The sequence below is a fragment of the Jaculus jaculus genome, chromosome 9, assembly GCF_020740685.1.
Source record: "Jaculus jaculus isolate mJacJac1 chromosome 9, mJacJac1.mat.Y.cur, whole genome shotgun sequence".
In the NCBI taxonomy this organism is placed as follows: Eukaryota; Metazoa; Chordata; class Mammalia; order Rodentia; family Dipodidae; genus Jaculus; species Jaculus jaculus.
The window spans coordinates 138859235-138876336 of NC_059110.1; the positions used below are offsets into that span (position 1 = coordinate 138859235).

Consider the following 17102-nt stretch of genomic DNA (forward strand, 5'->3'; position numbering starts at 1 on the left):
TGGGCCTACTATCTATTTAGTGAGACAACTAAAGTAGTTGTTCCCCCCTCCCCCAGGGTTTATGACCTCCTCAGCCATATGCTTTTGATTAGGTTTTCAGTACCAGGTGAGAATTCCCTCCAATTGAGCTAGTTTCTAGTCTAATCAGAGAGCAGTTAGTTTCCCCTTTAACAGACATGCCACTATTGCACAAGTTGGCATGTTTTGGCCTGGCTGGCCAGCCATAGAGTTTGCAGGGTCCACTGCTGGTTAATACTGTTGATGACTTTTCTCTCCCAATAGGCTGCATAGCTCTTTCCAGCATCGTGACAGCTAGCCAACAGGCCTCCTAGCTCAGCTCCAGCTTGGTTTCTCAGTGTCCCAAAGTCCTAGCATGTGGAGTCTTCAGCAATAGGGTCTTATCATATAGTTCTGGTGGGCAACCAAAAGCCTTGGCGATATCCAGTAATATTTGGGGACATCAGGGACCTCTCTGACCAACACTTGAGTGGTTTTATTTTATTTTATTTTATTTTGGTTAGCTGGGGTGGACCTTATGTGTATGTGTTTGCAGGGCCTCCTTGGACTCCTGGAAAGTACCTCCACCTACATCTCAGTGGCCTTGTTTGTTGTGGCATTTTTGTGCTTTAGGCAGTTGTGACAAGCATTTTTCCTTTTTTCTGTGTTGAGGGGGTCTGTGCTCTGCTCCCCTGGGAGGCTATACTGACCTTGCTTGCACACTTAAGATAACTTGGGGATGGTGTGTATGGAGCTGTTAACATGTCTAGTCGTAGAGAACATAGGGTGGTGGGGGTTGTGAGACTGTGTGAAAACACTGTCATGGACATAAAATATAGGGTCTGTGGGGTTGTGCACATGCTGTCATGAGCAAGTAGGGTGGGGTCTGTGAGGCTGAGTAGGAAGGCTTTTCCATGAGCTGATTTTCACAGAGGCCTCATGTCTTTTTGCCTAGTTCAAGCTCAAGCTTTGGTTAGTCTGTGCTCGTGAAATAGGGCCTGGCAGGAAGTGAGCTAGGTATCTCTACAGTGTTTGGCTTCCCCCCTGGAGCCTCATTTGTCACCTCCCACTGGTCAATTGCTGTCAGTACATCTGGTGACATTGGATACTATATTTCATGTAGGGGCTGCATATTTCTTCTTTGTGCTATAGAATAATATCTTGTATGTGAAGGTGACTCTCCACTCTGTTGAAAAGGCAGATGGTTTAGACCTGTTGCGCTATCTTCAAGTGGTGGTTGCCAGTTAACTTCCAGGTTGTAGAGAATGGGTTGTAGATGGCCTGAATCTTGGACTAGGAGGCTGGCACTGTTGCCTGTGGTGGCTGGAGTATAAGCAGAATCCACAAGTAAGTGTGGGGTTCTTCCTGTAGAGAGGAGAGTATGTAATCCTGTGGCAGATGCTGGTTCTACCAGCAGGATGGAGCATGGGTTTCCTCTCGGTTTGGAATCCTGCAGGCCTCATCCTTGCTATCTTTTGTCCAAACTTCTGGAATGCATGGTAGGACATGAGTGAGCTCTGTAACTCTGGAATTCATGGAAATCTCTCTGCTTCAGCCTCTTGAAGAGACACAGATGTTCTGACCACAGAACATCTTTTCCTTGTACCTCTTGCAATTGGGTGCTTTGTGGGTACTATGAAGGGACATTCTTTTACACACTGCACAGATGCCCAGTGGTGGGGGCTTAGGCATTGTTTTGCATCCAGGCAGCACTCAGCATGGGAAGTCATGCTCATGGTAATCCATTGATTTTTGTGTTTCTAGGTAAGCTGTCATCTTCTATTACAGAATAGGCTCCTACTTGGGTTCATCTCTGCTTTGCCTCCCATGCTAGTCACTTTCCATTGCTTTGACAGTATACCTGAGGAAACAGCATAAGGGTCATGATTCCAGGAGTTTCAGGCCTACCTCTGCCTCCCGAGTGCTGGGATTAAAGGTGTATACCACCACGGCCTGCTTGGTCTTGCTTTTTGAGTCTCTTAGAATTTCTGAAGGTCCCTCCACTGAGTGAGACCTCACCCGACGTGGAAATTCCCTTTCCTATTACTGCATTTCTCTGGAGAAGGGTCCCATGGAATAAGGGGCAGTGCCATCTGGCAATTGTGAGGTGCCTGTGAGGGGATCTCAGGGGATCATTAAGACACATGGCTGGAGGGGCTTTCCCAGTCACTGGTAGAGGAGCATTGTCCTGCCAATGCTGGGCCTCCTTGAATATGTCTGGAAGAGTCCATGTTCTTCATACTCCTTGGGACAATGTCGTTCTGTTGTTCATGCCACTGTACACTTTCAGCTCTGCAGATTCCTTCCCATCCAGCCTGAAACAGGAAGGTTGAACAAGGCCTGGGGTTTGTACCAGAAACGCCTTAGGAATCCACACAATCCACAAATGCCCAGTATGATTGCTTGTTTAAAATTAGTGCAATTCAGTGACTGTCAGAAGATGTAACTGTGAGGCGATTTTACTGCCCATTTCTCCTCTGCAGAGGATGCCTGGATTTCTTTGTCCATGGCTGTAGACCCTGTAGTAAGGAAAGTGGGGCTCTGGGGGTTAAATCATTTCTCTCACCTGGAGGCTGCTTTTTCCTTAGGCAGTTGGTATTAAACAAATGACATGCTGTCTAGAGAGAAGGGCATTTAAATTACATTGCTGGACTCTGGGTTGCCAAAAGGAAGCCCTCTGGGGTATGATATATATTTGACATGCATTTGCACTGTGTAATTGGAACCATGAGAAGGGTTTTTGTTTAAAGCTATTGAACAGTTTTCTTATTTTAAACCTGTTGAATCTGGAAAGAGTTGTTTCTGAATTTTTCTCTGATAATGACTTTATATAAAAGTTTAAGGGCAAAGAGTTTATTGTTCCAGATCGAACCCCACCCTGCCACATAAGCTTTATGAATACCCAGTGTTCTTTCAGCCTCTAAGGCTGTTCTGGTCTTTGTCTCCTGAATATCAGAGCTGGAAGCCCCAGACCTCTCCTTTATGTGGCAGTGGCTGGACATAGTCCAGAGGGTTAAGTGCAGCTGGGGCCTCACTCAGGAGTGACAGAGCAGGCCTAACCTTTCCTCCCATGTCAGGCTGCAATTCCTGCTTCCTTGGGACGAATTAGAGGCAACAGAGTGACTTCTCTGTTTCTGGGGATAGGATCGGCTATTGCTCTTTCCCAAGCTGCTTTATTTTTGCAAATCAGTTCCTTTCCAGTGATCTGTGTCAGAGTATCCTACCCTTGCTGGGTCATACTTTGCCTAGAAGCCAGGCTTTGCAGGTTGGTGGTGGCAGTTGCCTCACCTACACTGTGTGTCTATCCCTGGTGTTTTCAGTGCATTAATGGAGGGTGCTTGGGGTTTTTAGGAGGAAGATAGCAGAATGCAGTCTCTGAAGACTATGCTGTGTGTGGGCTGGGGCAGGGGGGAGGTCAGTTGGGTTTCTGCTGGGCAACATTGAGTGTTGGCTGTGGGGCCCGAGGCCCTAATGAGCTTTGCTCACTGCTTCTCTAATGTGATACTGTGGAAAGACACAGGAATATATGGGAGGCTCAGCACGTTTATGACATCTAAAGGCCAGTTACCTGTGACATGGCAGGAAACAGGTAAAGTATGAGTGGGCACCTGTATCCTGGTATTCCTGGGATAATTGGACCCACCAAACGACTTTCTAGGCATTTGGTTTTCTGAACATTCAAGAAATTCTGTGTGCCAGGACAGATGCTTTTAGCACATGCAAGACTATTGCTTGAGTTTCTCATGGCTGGCTTATGTTACTACCCAGTGAAAAGGGCATTTTTGAGAACCATGTCACTTCAATTTGGGGACAAGAATTGAGGTTCCCTGGCTGAGCTGGGCACTATGGTGTGTGAGGATCGTGTTTGCCTAGTGGAGCTGCTCCTGGATGGCACTGGGCAGTCTCTTGGTGTAGAGTCTGATGTAGGAGAGGTGTGACGTGGACGCTGAGTGCCGATGCTGCTGATGCTGCCACTTCTAGTTGTCTGTTTGGAAATTGATTTTGTCCTGTGAGTGATAAGTTGACACTTGGAGAGAGCATCCAGATTTCCCTGAGGCCAGAGGCTTGCCAGCTGGCCTTGCCCAGAGCATCTGGGCTGCCATGCCCAAATGAGCCCTAGGGATTCTGGCTGCCAGTGACACCTCACTTATGGACATTGCTCTCCCATAGATGCCATATTCAATTATTTTGACATCATTTGGCTCCTAGTGGGTAGCCCTGTTAATTAGCACAGCAGTGGATTTGACCCATACTGATAAACTGGGAGTAACTTCAAGTTAGTTAGGCTTGCTGCAGTAGGACAGCTGAGGACCCTTTCAGCACTGAAGATTTGGTGTAGTTCAAGTTGAGATCATTGTAGACATAGCATCTAATCCACAGCAGTGATGGTGGTTCCCTCTTTTTATGTCTCCATTTAGGAGAACATCAGGTGTGTACAAGAATGATGAAAATGAATCTTTCAGATATCTGGGCCCAGTTTTTGGCCGCTTAGTAGCTCCTTGATTTGGGGAATTTGCCTCGTGTTTTATCTCTTCCATTGGATGGAGAGGGACATTGTGGGGTAAAGGAGGTCCTGAGATTCATGCTGCAGTGGGAGTCCTGGCAGATAGGGGGTCTGCAGAACCTATGAGGATATGGGTAGGAGCTGTGGAGGCCTTGAATGATCCAGGGGAGTTGTTCTGTGTGGTGATAAGGTACCTTTGGAGTGACATGAGATGGAGCTGGACTGGGAAGTCTGAATGTCTGTGTAGCTCGCTTTGTGATCTGCACTGAACAGGCCAGGAGCAGCCAGCCTTAGGATGAACACAACATGGCTCTGTCTTATGCCCAGGAACACAGTGTGACATTAGCAAGAGAAGCAATTGGGTTGATGACCTCTGCCTTGGATGTCCAGGGGCTGTAGTGTGTTTCAGGTTGGATATTCACTCCCCTCCTCCTGTTAGCCTCCTTTGTTTCCCTTGACATGTGTCTTTTACTTTTGCTTCTACTTAAATTTTTTAAATTTATTTTTATTTTCTTTTATTTGAGAGTGACAGAGAAAGAGGCAGAGAGACAGAGAATGGGCGCACCAGGGCTTCCAGACACTGCAAAGGAACTCCAGATGCATGCGCCACCTTGTGCATCTGGCTTACGTGGGTACTGGGGAATTGAGCCTTGAACCAGGGTCCTTAGGCTTCATAAGCAAGCACTTAACCACTAAGCCATCTCTCCAGCCCATTCTACTTAATTTTTTTTAAATTGTTACTTATTTATTTGCAAGCTTAGAGAGGAGAGAGAGAGAGAATAGGTGTGCAAATGAACTCCAGTTGCATGTGACACTTTGTGCATCTGCCTTTGTGTGGGTGCTGGGGAATCTAATCTGGATTGTTAGGCTTTGCAGGTAAGCCCCTTAACTGCTGAGCCATTTCTCCAGTCCTGCTTCTACTTTTATGTTATATGTACAAATATGATTTTATTTCTATGTAAAATTTAGCATTCACATGTGAAAGAAGACATACAACATTTATCTTTTCTGAGGCTGACTTAATTTACTTAACATGTTAATCTCTAGTTGCATCCATTTTCTTGTAAATAACATGACTTTGTTCTTACTTATGGCTGAATAAAATTCCATTCTGTATATGTACCACATTTTCTTTATCCATTCTTTTGTTGGTAAGCTTCTAGGTTGTTCTTATAATTTAGCTATTATGAATAGTGCTACAAGAAGCATCAATGTTGACATTTTCTATGGTGTGTCGACTTGGAGTAGTCCTTCCAATAAATATTAAAGAGTGCATGAGTACAGTAAAATGTTAATGTTCAAGCATTCTTGACACGTAATAAGTTCTATCACCAGCTAGTGTCAACTTTCATGGGATGTGTCCAGTGGACCCAGAAAAGGAACCCACATGACCTCACTTCTTGCTGCTGCAGATGCTTCAGATGGTGAAATGTGCAGATAGTCCTGTTGATGCAGGGCCACCCATGACTGGCTTGCTGTGTCTGCTTTTTCAGTCTGGAGTTCCCAGGGCTCCTGACTTGTTCAGGCACCACAGTGTCCCCTCAGGCTTTGTGATAATGTCCTGTGGTTTTAGATTATTTGTCCAGTTTGTAGGTGTCCCCATGGCTCCCCATAAACATGTCCCTCCTTCTGTCCTGGTAGTAGGCTTCTGCATTTTGGATTCTCCTTGGCACAGCCACAACCCTTCACAGCCCAGTTTTATTGAAGAAACTGTAACTTCTTCATGTGCTGCTTGGGGAAGTTTAAACTGATTTTTTTAAAGCTGTTTTAGTTGGGAAATTGTTTTCACTTCAGGTGTTTGTTTTCCCTTTTAAAAGTTTTATTCATGCCGGGCGTGATGGCGCACGCCTTTAATCCCAGCACTTGGGAGGCAGAGGTAGAAGGATTGCCATGAGTTCAAGGCCACCCTGAGATGAGGGTTAATTCCAGGTCAGCCTGGACCAGAGTGAGACACTACCTCAAAAAACCAAAAAAAAATAAAAAATAAAATAAATAAATAAAATTATTCATTTGTCCATCCATTTATTTATTTAAGAGATAGCCAGAGACACAGGCACAGAGGGTATGGGTGTGTGAGTGGCTCTTGCCATTGTAGGTGCTCTGGATGCATACACCACTTTGTGAGTCTGGCTTCACATGGGTACTGGGGAGTCAAACCTGGGCTGTCAGGTCTTAAAGCAAGCACCTTTAAATGCTGAGCCAGTTCCTAAACTTCAGCTGTGGTCTTTTTTTCTTTTTCTTTTTTTTTTTTGATCAGGTCATGACTCTTGTCATATGCTTGCACATATGGTCCCTCTGTACTCCTACCTCATGGGATTCTATTAGCTGCTCATTGTCTTTGTTTTCTGCCAGTTGTCCCTGTGATCCTGAAGGCACTGACCTATGATGAGAAGCGAGGTGCCTGCAGTGTGGGTGCCAACGTCCGGGATGCTGCCTGCTATGTGTGCTGGGCCTTTGCACGTGCCTATGAACCTCAGGAGCTAAAACCCTTCGTAACTGCCATTTCAAGGTAAAGCCTATTTGTTGTGCTATGGAGTGTTTGTGCTATGTGGCAGATGTCCCTCTGTTATCCCTTGGTAGTGCTGTATGTGGCACATCCTCCATGAGCAGGGCATAGATAGTATATGTTCATGCTCTATGTAAATGTGTGGTCTCACAGATTTCTTCTTTGTCTAGTGTGGCCCAGAGAAGCCCACAGGTTGGCCATCTTGCTTTTTGAAATAAAACCAGTTTCAGAGCAACTCCATTCTGAGGGTGGGGATTTCCAGGGAGGTGTCCAGGAGGAATATTGGCTTGAGCTATGGCTGGCAGGTCCCTGGATGATGTAGTCTCTACTTTGGAACAGTGTGGGGGATAAGTAGCATGGTGGGGTGACCCATGACATCCTTAAAATTTTAGCCATTTAGCCCATACTTTGTGAGTTCTGGAGTGTATTGGGGCATCTGCCTTCTCTGATGCTGGTTCTGTCTGACCTGATTTCCTAAGTTGCATGGCACTCACTGGCAGCATTGTCATGCATACCTCAACCTCATTTGGCAACTTGTAAACAGTGCATAGGGAGCAGGGTATTGTCCTGAGGAGAAGTGGAGTGGCATTTCCTATGGTCACCAGAGTCCAGTGCTTCTTTTATTTTTTGTTTTTTAGAGGTAGGTCCTCGCTGACCTGGGACTTCACTATGTAGTCTGAGGCTGGCCTCGAACTCATGGTGATCCTCTTACCTTTGCCTTCCAAGTGCTGGGATTAAAGGCATGTGCCACCATGCCTGGCCCAGTGCATCTTTTTAATGGGGTGGGATTTCAGGTGGGAGTGGTAGCTCCTGGGCTTAGGCTCCTGGTAGAGACTATTTAGTGGCCTTCAGAATCCTATATGGGTATGGCGCCAGTGGTCTTATGCTTGACTTTCAGAAGTTGGTATTTTTCATGCTTGGAAGGATACAGAATGAGCTTGTCCCCAGCATATCCATGTAGCAGTTGACATACAACTTTGGGTGGAGAGCAAACTGTCTTGAGTTAGAGAGGCCTGATGCTTCACTCTGCTGCTTCCTGAGGTGCTAAGGGGCTCCGTGTGTTGGTGATGTGAACATTTACGTAGGTCTCCTCTGCCTGCGTGAATTGGTGGTGAGGCCTGTAGCCTGGTCTGCCACCAGCACACTGTGGGGCAGCTTCTGGCAGCACCAGTGTCAGCTCCAGAGAGTTCTGCGGACGGTGCTTTACTCTGCGCCTGTGTAGGTCACCTCATACAGTACCAGGTTCTGAGAGGGATCCGGAGTCCATTTGCCTACCTGAATGGCTGTGGTTGAGGCCATATCTCCTGATCTAGCAGACCCTGTCCCATTCTGCAAGGTGAAGTGCTTCTGAGGAAGTCATAAACATGTCTGTCTCCTCCTTTCTTGTTCATCTCTTGGAGGGGAGTGGCAGAACCCCAGGGTGCTGGTGTTGGTTGTATAGAATGGTATATTTGCAGCCTGCAAGACCCAGAGCAAGTGTGACTGTCCCTGAAGGCCCCTCTGATGCACTGTTGGTTGTGGGCTTGGTGTTCTTCATGAGTGGCACTGGGGAGAGACAAGGGCCTGGTTGTCCAGGGGCCTTTGCTGGGCGCTGGGTCCTGCCCACAGCTGTGGCCTTTCTGCCTGCTGATCCACTGCCATGTATAGGGGACCTGTGCTCATATGGCTTTGAGGATCATTGTTGTTATGCTATTTTATCCTAATCCTCAAGATTTTGGAAGCTGATCCTGTAAATAGGGGAGCAAAAGAAAAAAAAAAAATTCCCATGGCTATCCCAGAGCAAAACAGTAACATTCTTTCAGTTTGGTGGCATATTGTTTAGTTCTGTAGCACTTCTGTGCAGTGGGCAGCTGTTGTTACTGTTCTGTTTCCTCTGAGGATGAAAGAGGGATAGAATGTTGAGGGAAACTGCTGAGTGGCAGAAAGGTGTGGCTCCAGGGCCAGGTCTGCCTCCTACATGGTACTGATGACCTTCTAGGGGATTGCATAGGCCTTGACTGAGATATGTAGCCCCCTCCTGTTTCAAAGTGAAAGCAATCCAGATTCTGCTCAGTCTGACTCCCCCCCCCCCCCAAAGAGCTGTAAACTCCCTGGTACTGTGCAATGTCCCCTGCCTACTGTGTTTCTGGTCCAGCAGGTAGGAGGATGTGAGGAAATGTGCAGAGTTGTGAGGCTTGGTGCTATACTCCTGGTATAGGAGCATATGTATGGCTCTTTCCTTGTTCTATAGCCAAGCTGTTGCCTTGAAGAAGAGAGGCACAGATGGAACAGGCCAACAATGTCCCCAAGACTAAAGGAATCTGTGGGGTAGCTGGTCCAGGGTGGAAGCAATGAACATATAGTTCCTGCCCAGGGGCCAGTCTGTATTCAGAACTCACATCAGAAACACTGATCTTCATGTAAATTTTGTAATGGAAGCCAGCAGTTTCTGAAAACAGCTGGTAGTGGTAAAGTGGGCTTGAAGTCTGCTGATGACTTAGTGCTGTGGCTACAGGTGTGGAATGGTGGGTTTTGGGTCTTCTGCATAGTCACTTGTTCTTAGGCTCCAGCTACTCTCAGTACACAAGAACAGAGAGTGGTGTAGGGTTTGCATGATTTTACCTTTTACTTCAGGGTCATCCTTTGTTGTTCAGGGAAGAAAAGGCAAAGTTGAGTTCTATGAGCTGAGCTGGCCTTGCATAGGCTCTTGGCCATGAGGTTTTCTGTCTGCTGACTGCTGTAGATAGCTCAGATGGAGCTTGGCGTGGTTTCCCCAGAGCTCAAATGAACTGAATCTGCCCTCGGGGTGTCCCATAGGGAGATGTGGAGCCCTTGGTGACAGGCATGGTGTGGAGAATGCTATTTCTGTTGGGAATCTGGTGAGCTGACCCAGATGTGGCCTTCTAGACATTATTTCTGAGCTGGGCCTGAGGGATCAGGAGGACTGCCCAGGTGCCTGAGGCTTCAGGAGCAACTTAGTCTCTAGAATAACCCTACTGTCTCTAGCCAGGAAATAATTGGTGTGTGACCATGTCTAGCCACAGTCTGTAGAAACTCTTGTGAGCCCATTTGTTCTTTAGCTTGGGTAAGTTGGATTTTCTGACTTGTGAAACAAGCTTGAGGGGTTGCTAGGGAGCTCACATTTACTTGTCACACATGGAAGCCATAGCTGTGGTTTCTAGCTCTCTCCTTGGCAGTCTCCTCATTCCCTGACCTCATCTAGGAGTAGTTAGCAGCAGTGCTGGATGCTATGAAGATCTTTCTGAGGAAGCCTCTGGCCTCTCTGCCCACGCCTGCCCCAGATGGGCAGTAGTGCTCTTTGGAGCTGTGCTGCTGCAAGTTTCCAGCTGGTTGAACAGGTTCTTAGGAACCTGTGCCTGGCCCTTCCCAGCCCATCTGACTCCAGGCATCAGCGGGGGAGGGCAGCTGGTGAGTCAGGTGCACCAGTGAGCATGGGGCATGCACTACCTCCTGCCTGGAGCCTTCACCCGCCCAGTATCGGTAGGGTGTGCCCTCCAGACCTGCTGTTGAGGTTTGTCATGAGTGACCATGCTTTAATTATTAGGTTTTAAGTCCATTAATTCTGGCACATGATAAAATCTTGGTATCTTTACTTTCACAAACTCCTCAGTGGATCCTGTAAAAGCACAGTTGAGATCTAAATATAGGTTCCAAAAATGAAATAATAATGTTTGATAGAAAGAACCTGAGAGGTGATGTGAGGAGTGCTATTCTTGTTTTCATTCCTGAGTTCTTGGGGACCAGTACAAGGGGTAATGACTGACCTTTCTTAAGAAACTTTTGGCTGAAGAAACTAGATTAATTGCTCTTCTCCCTCATGGTGTGACTTCATTTTGTTGCTCTGTTTTAGAAAAATGAAAAAAGAATCTTTTTTTGGAGCAGAATTCTTCTCCTTCTACTATGCCCTGAATTCTTATATTTGATCTTTTCATAGTATCCCAAATATCTTGAAATTCCCATTCATACTTTTCTGTAACTTTGTCTTTCTCTTTGTTGGACTATATTAGATCTGCCACCTGGTCTTCTAGCTTAGCTATTCTGTCCTCTCCTTCATCCATTCTACTGGTGAGATTTTCTACAGAGTTTTTTATTTCATTAACTGTGTTCTTCACTGCTAGTAATTCTGACTGGTTTTTCTTTATTATTTCTTTTTCTTTATTTATGCCTTGTATTGCCTTCTTTATTTCAAGAATCTTTTTTTAAAGGCAGAATTTTATCATTTTGAAACTGTGTTGGTTGCTTTTGAAAATCTGTCTTTCCTTTGGCCTTGTGCACAGATAGCTGAAGCTGGAATTGTGTTTGTGGCACTCATGGGCTTTCCTGAAAAGCTGGCAATCCAGAAGCACTGAGACGGGAAGTGAAAATGTGATGGAAAGGTTGAGCATTATCTATAAGATTCCCTCTAACCTGATCTGCAGGAAGGAAAAGAAAGCTGCCAGCCTGCTGTGCCTGTCACCTTCTTGTGATTTCCTCACCTGAAACTCTTTTGTAAGCTGAGCTCCTGTTGACGTTTACCCCGCCCAGGCGCAGGCCCACCTGTGCCAGGGGCAGCTCCTGACTCTGGCCTCCACTGTGCAAACGGGTAGGGCAGCGTGGGCCGCCTGTGAAGGGCCTGGGATTGGCTCAGCAAGATCTCTTCCTTGAGGGCAAGATTGTCCTGGAAGAAAAAAAAAAAAATCAGGAAACTGCAAGTGTTGCTCAAAGCTATGTCTTGTGCTACTCAGTCTCTCTGAATGGCCCAGCTTCTAGAACTTCTGCTTTCAGGAAAAAGCCAGCACAGCACTGACCAGAGAGGCCACCCACCTCCATGCTGGCTTGGATGTTACCCCCAAACACCTGAACACTTTGCTGTGTTAAGCAGGGTGATCTCTGGTTCTGTTTATGGTCTAGGAAATCCAGCTATAAGGCAGGGCATACATTTTAATGCGATTTGTAGCTTACAAAAACTGTCACCAGAATTATCTATTAGTTATTAGTCTGATACTTAAAAAATATTGTTACTAAAGTACAGCAATGTATTTGCATTTGAGTCTACATGGAATCAAACAAATGAGAAAAACAGTTTAGAGTTTGCTGGACTTGCTGAATTGAGGTGCCTAGAGGTTGGGGAAGTGGGGTGAGTTGGAGCAAGCTGAGGCATACATACAGCTTCCCCCTAGCTTGGACCAGAAAGAGGAATCCTTTTGTGTTGGGAAATCCTGGTGAGCTATCTCTCAACTTACCCAGAGAAAGTAAGCAGCTAGACACACCCTCAGCTCCTCTTACTCAGATGGTGGCTTTCACTGCTGTGACTAGCTCAGGTTATCCTGTGGTGGGAAACTGAGACCTGGGTGGGTGGTAGTGCCCATGAGAACAGTGGTTTAGGAAGACACTTTCCTGTTTATATTTAACCAGTGTCATTAAACTTGTTTGCATTTGAGTGTTCCAGATAAGCCAATTTTGTTCTGAAAATAGAAAAGTAAAAAAAAAAAAAAAAAAAAGCCCAAATTGAAGCAATCTTAGAAAAACATCTGTTGTATTCATAAGTACCTATAGATATGCTTTGTTGAATTAATTTAGAAGTTTATAGTTATTTAAAAGTAGTGTTGGGACTGGAGAGATGGCTTACCGATTAAAGCACTTGCTTGCGAAGCCCAATGACTGGAGCTCAGTTCCTCAGTACCCATGTAAGCCTGTGCCTTGATTTCTTTTGCAGCAGCTAGAAGCCCTGGTGCACACATTTTCTCTCTTACCCCCTTGAAAATAAATAAATAAAAATAGTAAAAAATGTTTTTTAAAGAAGTAGTGTTTCAAAGCATGACATTTGTCCTAGTACATTCTGTGAAGTTTGATAAAATGTGTAAATAATTGCTCCTGCCTGTAATCACCACATGGGAAACTGAGGCAGGAAGATTGCTAAGAGTTCAAGGTCAACTTGGGCTATGGAATGAGACCTTATCTCAACAAACTAAAAAATAGATAAATAAAAGCATTATTGGTGAAGCAGCACTTTTAAGAAAGTTGTTAAGGAAAAGCTAATAAAGTGTGTGAGCTTCTCTTGGTTGGGTTAGGATCCTGTGGCACACTGCCCATGCTCCCTTTGCTGTGGCAGCCTTTATTCTGGCTCCAGGTCCTAGGTCCTGTAGCCTGTGGCTCACATTGCTTGCACATACCTTGGGGAGGTCTGTATGGAGTGGCCTGGTTGTTGTTCATTGTCTGAGACTAAGTGGTAAGTTCACTGTCCTAAGGTGAAGGGCTCTGATGTTCCTAGGCTTCTAGGAACAGGGTAATTTCGGGCTTCTGCGAGCATCCAGACTTGTCAGAGTGGCTGTGGAATGGATGGTCTGGTAAGAACTGGAGTGAGTTAGTCAAACCTTAATGCTACCACTTGGGACTTCTAGTGGTGATGCTGAGTATAGGAGAGATGCCTGCAGGCATGTATGAGGAGTACCCTCCCTGCACACACTTGAGGAGAGTGAGATAGGGATGGGAGAGGGCCCAGTTAGGGGCCACTCAAGCTCTAAGTCATTAGGTCACATGTGTAGCTGTAAAGCTTCCTACTGGAAACCATCTATTGTGACACATCCAGCTGAGGTATAATGAATATAGTTCAGGGTCTCCTTCATCCTGAGACAGAAAACATGCCTGTCACCTATCCTGGACTTACTCAGTGCCTGGGTGATTAGATACTCTGCTGGGGGCAGTATAAAATCAACTTCAGGTTCCTTTCTTGCTTGACTCCTCCAGAACAAATGCTTGGCTGAAACTGGGCTATGGTCAGTTTTCTTGAGTAGAGTAGGATATTTACTGGCACCACCCGAGTGGAGATACTTGATTGGAGACACTGACTGTGACCTTGGAGAGGGCATAGCATAGTTGGCTTGCTAAGATAGACAATGCTAAGGTATCTTCTGTGTCATCCTTTCCTCACTAGCCAGTGTTCCATATTTTAAGATAGTAATTAGGGCTGGTAGGCAGGAAATTCCAAGAGTTTGGCATGGTGTGATCTTTCAGTGGTATCGCTTGGGGCCCACATTTCCCTGAGGCAGGCATTACAAGAAAATAGAAATTCTTAGTTAATTTATTTTCCTAGAAAACATTTTTTTTGTTTTGTTTTGTTTTTTGAGGTAGGGTCTCACTGTAGCTCAGGCTGACCTGGAATTCACTATGTAGTCTCAGGATGGCCTTGAACTAAGAGTGATCCTCCTACTTTTGCCTCCCCGAGTGCTGGAATTAAAGGTGTGCACCACCACGCCCGGCTTGAAAACATGGTTTTAAAAAGCAAGACTTGAATCTAGAGTAGTACTCAAATTTCCAGCAATTCCAACATATTCACAATAAATGCCAAATATGTTTTCTTTTTCTTTTTAAAATATTTTAAAAGACATTTTATTTATTTGAGAGCAAGAGCTAAGAGAGAGAAAGAAGCAGATTTAATGAGAGAGAGAATGAGTGCACTCAGTGCCTTCAGCCATTGCAACTAGACTCCAGACTCATGTGACACCTAGTGCATCTGGCTTTCGTGTGTACTGGAGAATTGAACCTGGGACCTTTGGCTTTGTAGGTATGTGTCTTAGCCACTGAGACATCTCTCCAACCCAGCTTTGAGTTTTTTTTTTAAGACTCTTCTTTTTTTTTAATTTTATTTATCTATTTTATTTATTTATTTGAGACAGAGAGAGGGAGAGAGATAGAGAGAGTGAGAATGGGCATGCCAGGGCCTCCAGCCACTGCAAATGAACTCCAGACACATGTGCCACCATGTGCATCTGGCTTATGTGGGACCTGGAGAATTGAACCTGGATCCTTAGGCTTTGCAGGCATACCCTTAACTGCTAACGCCATCTCTCCATCCAGCCCAGCTTTGAGGTTTTTTTCTTTTTTCTTTTTTTTTCCCCAGCTAGGGTCTCACTCTAGCTCAGGCTGACCTGGAATTCACTCTGTATTCTCAAGGTGGCCTCAAACTCACAGCAATCCTCCTACCTCTACCTCCCCAGTGCTGGGATTAAAGGTGTGTGCCACCACGCCCAGCTTGGAAGCTTTGAGTTTTTTAAAGATAATATTTACATGGCTGTCAGTTTTGTGATTCAAAAACTGTTCACAAAGTCATTGTGCTTCATTGGCATAGAAATATTTTAACAATTTTATTACAGATAGATAGATAGATAGATAGATAGATAGATAGATAGAGAATAGGCATACTAGAGCCTCAGCCACTGCAGTTGAATTTCAGATGCTTGCACCACCTAGTGGGTATGTGCTACTTGCCTCACCTTTGTGCATTTGGTTAACGTGGGATATGGAGAGTAGAACTTGGGTCCTTAGGCTTCGCAGGCAAATGCCTTAACTATTAAGCCATCTCTTCAACCCTAGAAATAATTTTAAAATGTTTATGGTGAGGTACAGTGGACTCCTTGCAGTTGTAAATCAGATTTCCTTCTTGTGGCCATGTGAAATCATCATAATGACCAGGAAGATAGTCACCTTGTAGTAGTCGTAGAGCAAAACTTTGTCATTTCTTTGTTGTATGAGTCCTCCCAGCTGTGGCTGTTCAGGCTAGCTGGTAGCATCTTTGACTTTTCAAGGTGATTTACTCTTCTTCTTAAGCATTTTCTTACTTTCAGATCCCTTAAAGGCTTGCCATTTATCCTTTATCTTCTGCTGCTTCCTGGACTCCACCTTAGTGTCCTGGCTCCTTCCACCGGAGGTGATGTTTGGTGACCATTATTCCAGGATGTCCATTGCTCCTCCTTCCACAAAATGCAGGCCCTCAGCCTTATCCATGGATGCCAGTTGTACCTGCCTGGGCCCCTGTAGAATATGGTGGCCCCAGAATGTAGAGGTTGGGAGGACTCTGTCTCTTGTGCTGCAAATGGTGTCTACTGCATACCACAGAAAGTTGAATAAAGGACTCCTTTGAGTTCTACTTCTGTGGGTATGTTCTTAGGCCCCTGGGTCTCTTACCTTGCCATCACCTGAGATGGGGAGTTATGAGGACTCCAAGAGAGTGAGGGACAGAGCAGAGACATTCCAGATGACAAAATGAATTCCTGGAAATGCTGCCCATGAGGGTGGAGGCTACACCAGAGCCTCAAGTGGGTGTGTTGAGATGAAGGAGACAGACATGAGATGTGGAAGAACAGGGACTTTCTGAATTTTGACAATAGAATTTGCTGATCTAATGAAGAGTTTGAATGAAGTCTGAAGCCTGCTGAATATCATGAGGGTGGAAAAGGGTTGGCTTGTCATGCAAGGTTAAGACCTAAGAGCTGCCTTCTATATAGTGAGGTGGTTTCATGGTGGCTGTTTTGACTGGCTGCCTATTAGCAGATTTCTCATTATTATAGCAAATACTTGAGACAGATTTTTTTTTAAACAAAGAAAGGCATATTTTGGCTCATAGTCCAAGTTCTAGGTCAAGGGGCCACATGTGATGATGGCCTTCTTGCTGACAGAGTCTTGAGGTGGCACAGATGTCACATTGAAAGGGGCAGAGAAGAGAGCATGTTGTGTGTTTCCCTTTTGTAAAGCTCATGGCCTGTACCTTCTTTTTTTTTAAAAAAAATATTTTATTTATTTATTTCTTAGAGAGAAAGAGACAGAGATAAAGAGAGAATGGGCACACCAGGTCCTGTAGCCACTGCATACGAACTCTAGACACATGTGCCAACCCCTTGTGCATCTGGCTTTCCCGCTAAGCCATTTCCCCAGTCCCTAGTCTGTACCTTCTTGACCTCAGCTAATCCTCATCATGTCCCATGGCCCTGCTTCTGAGCCCCAGACAGAGTCAGCATGCACATTGTACGCCACACTGGAATGAACCTACAGGGGGATACTGAAACCATAGCGCTTGAATGTTTCCATGGGGCAAGCTGCCTGTGGGGTGCATAAAGTTCTCAGCACAGTGTGTAGTCTAGATGTTGTGGCCTGAGAGGTTGGTGTTTACCACTTTAGTTGTGCCCAACTGGATACTGCCATTTCTCATCCTCCAACAGTGTTTGTGCTTTTGCATTTTGGGGGGGTACCTCTCACCCCAGTAGGTAAAGGACATTGTGCTCTAAGGCTCTGGAGACCTGAGTATATACTGTCTGGAGGCTTTCATTAGATCCAATGCAA

At 45.4% G+C, this 17102-nt stretch overlaps 1 protein-coding gene across 1 annotated transcript in view; it reads left to right on the top strand.

Moving 5' to 3' along the window:
* Nucleotides 1–17102, top strand: part of Tbcd (tubulin folding cofactor D) — a 197122-nt gene that overhangs the window by 123686 nt on the left and 56334 nt on the right. Inside the window, exon 14 of the mRNA XM_045159196.1 lies at nucleotides 6854–7010. Coding sequence (XP_045015131.1) covers nucleotides 6854–7010 — 157 coding nt within the window. The remainder of the gene's footprint in view (nucleotides 1–6853; nucleotides 7011–17102) is intronic.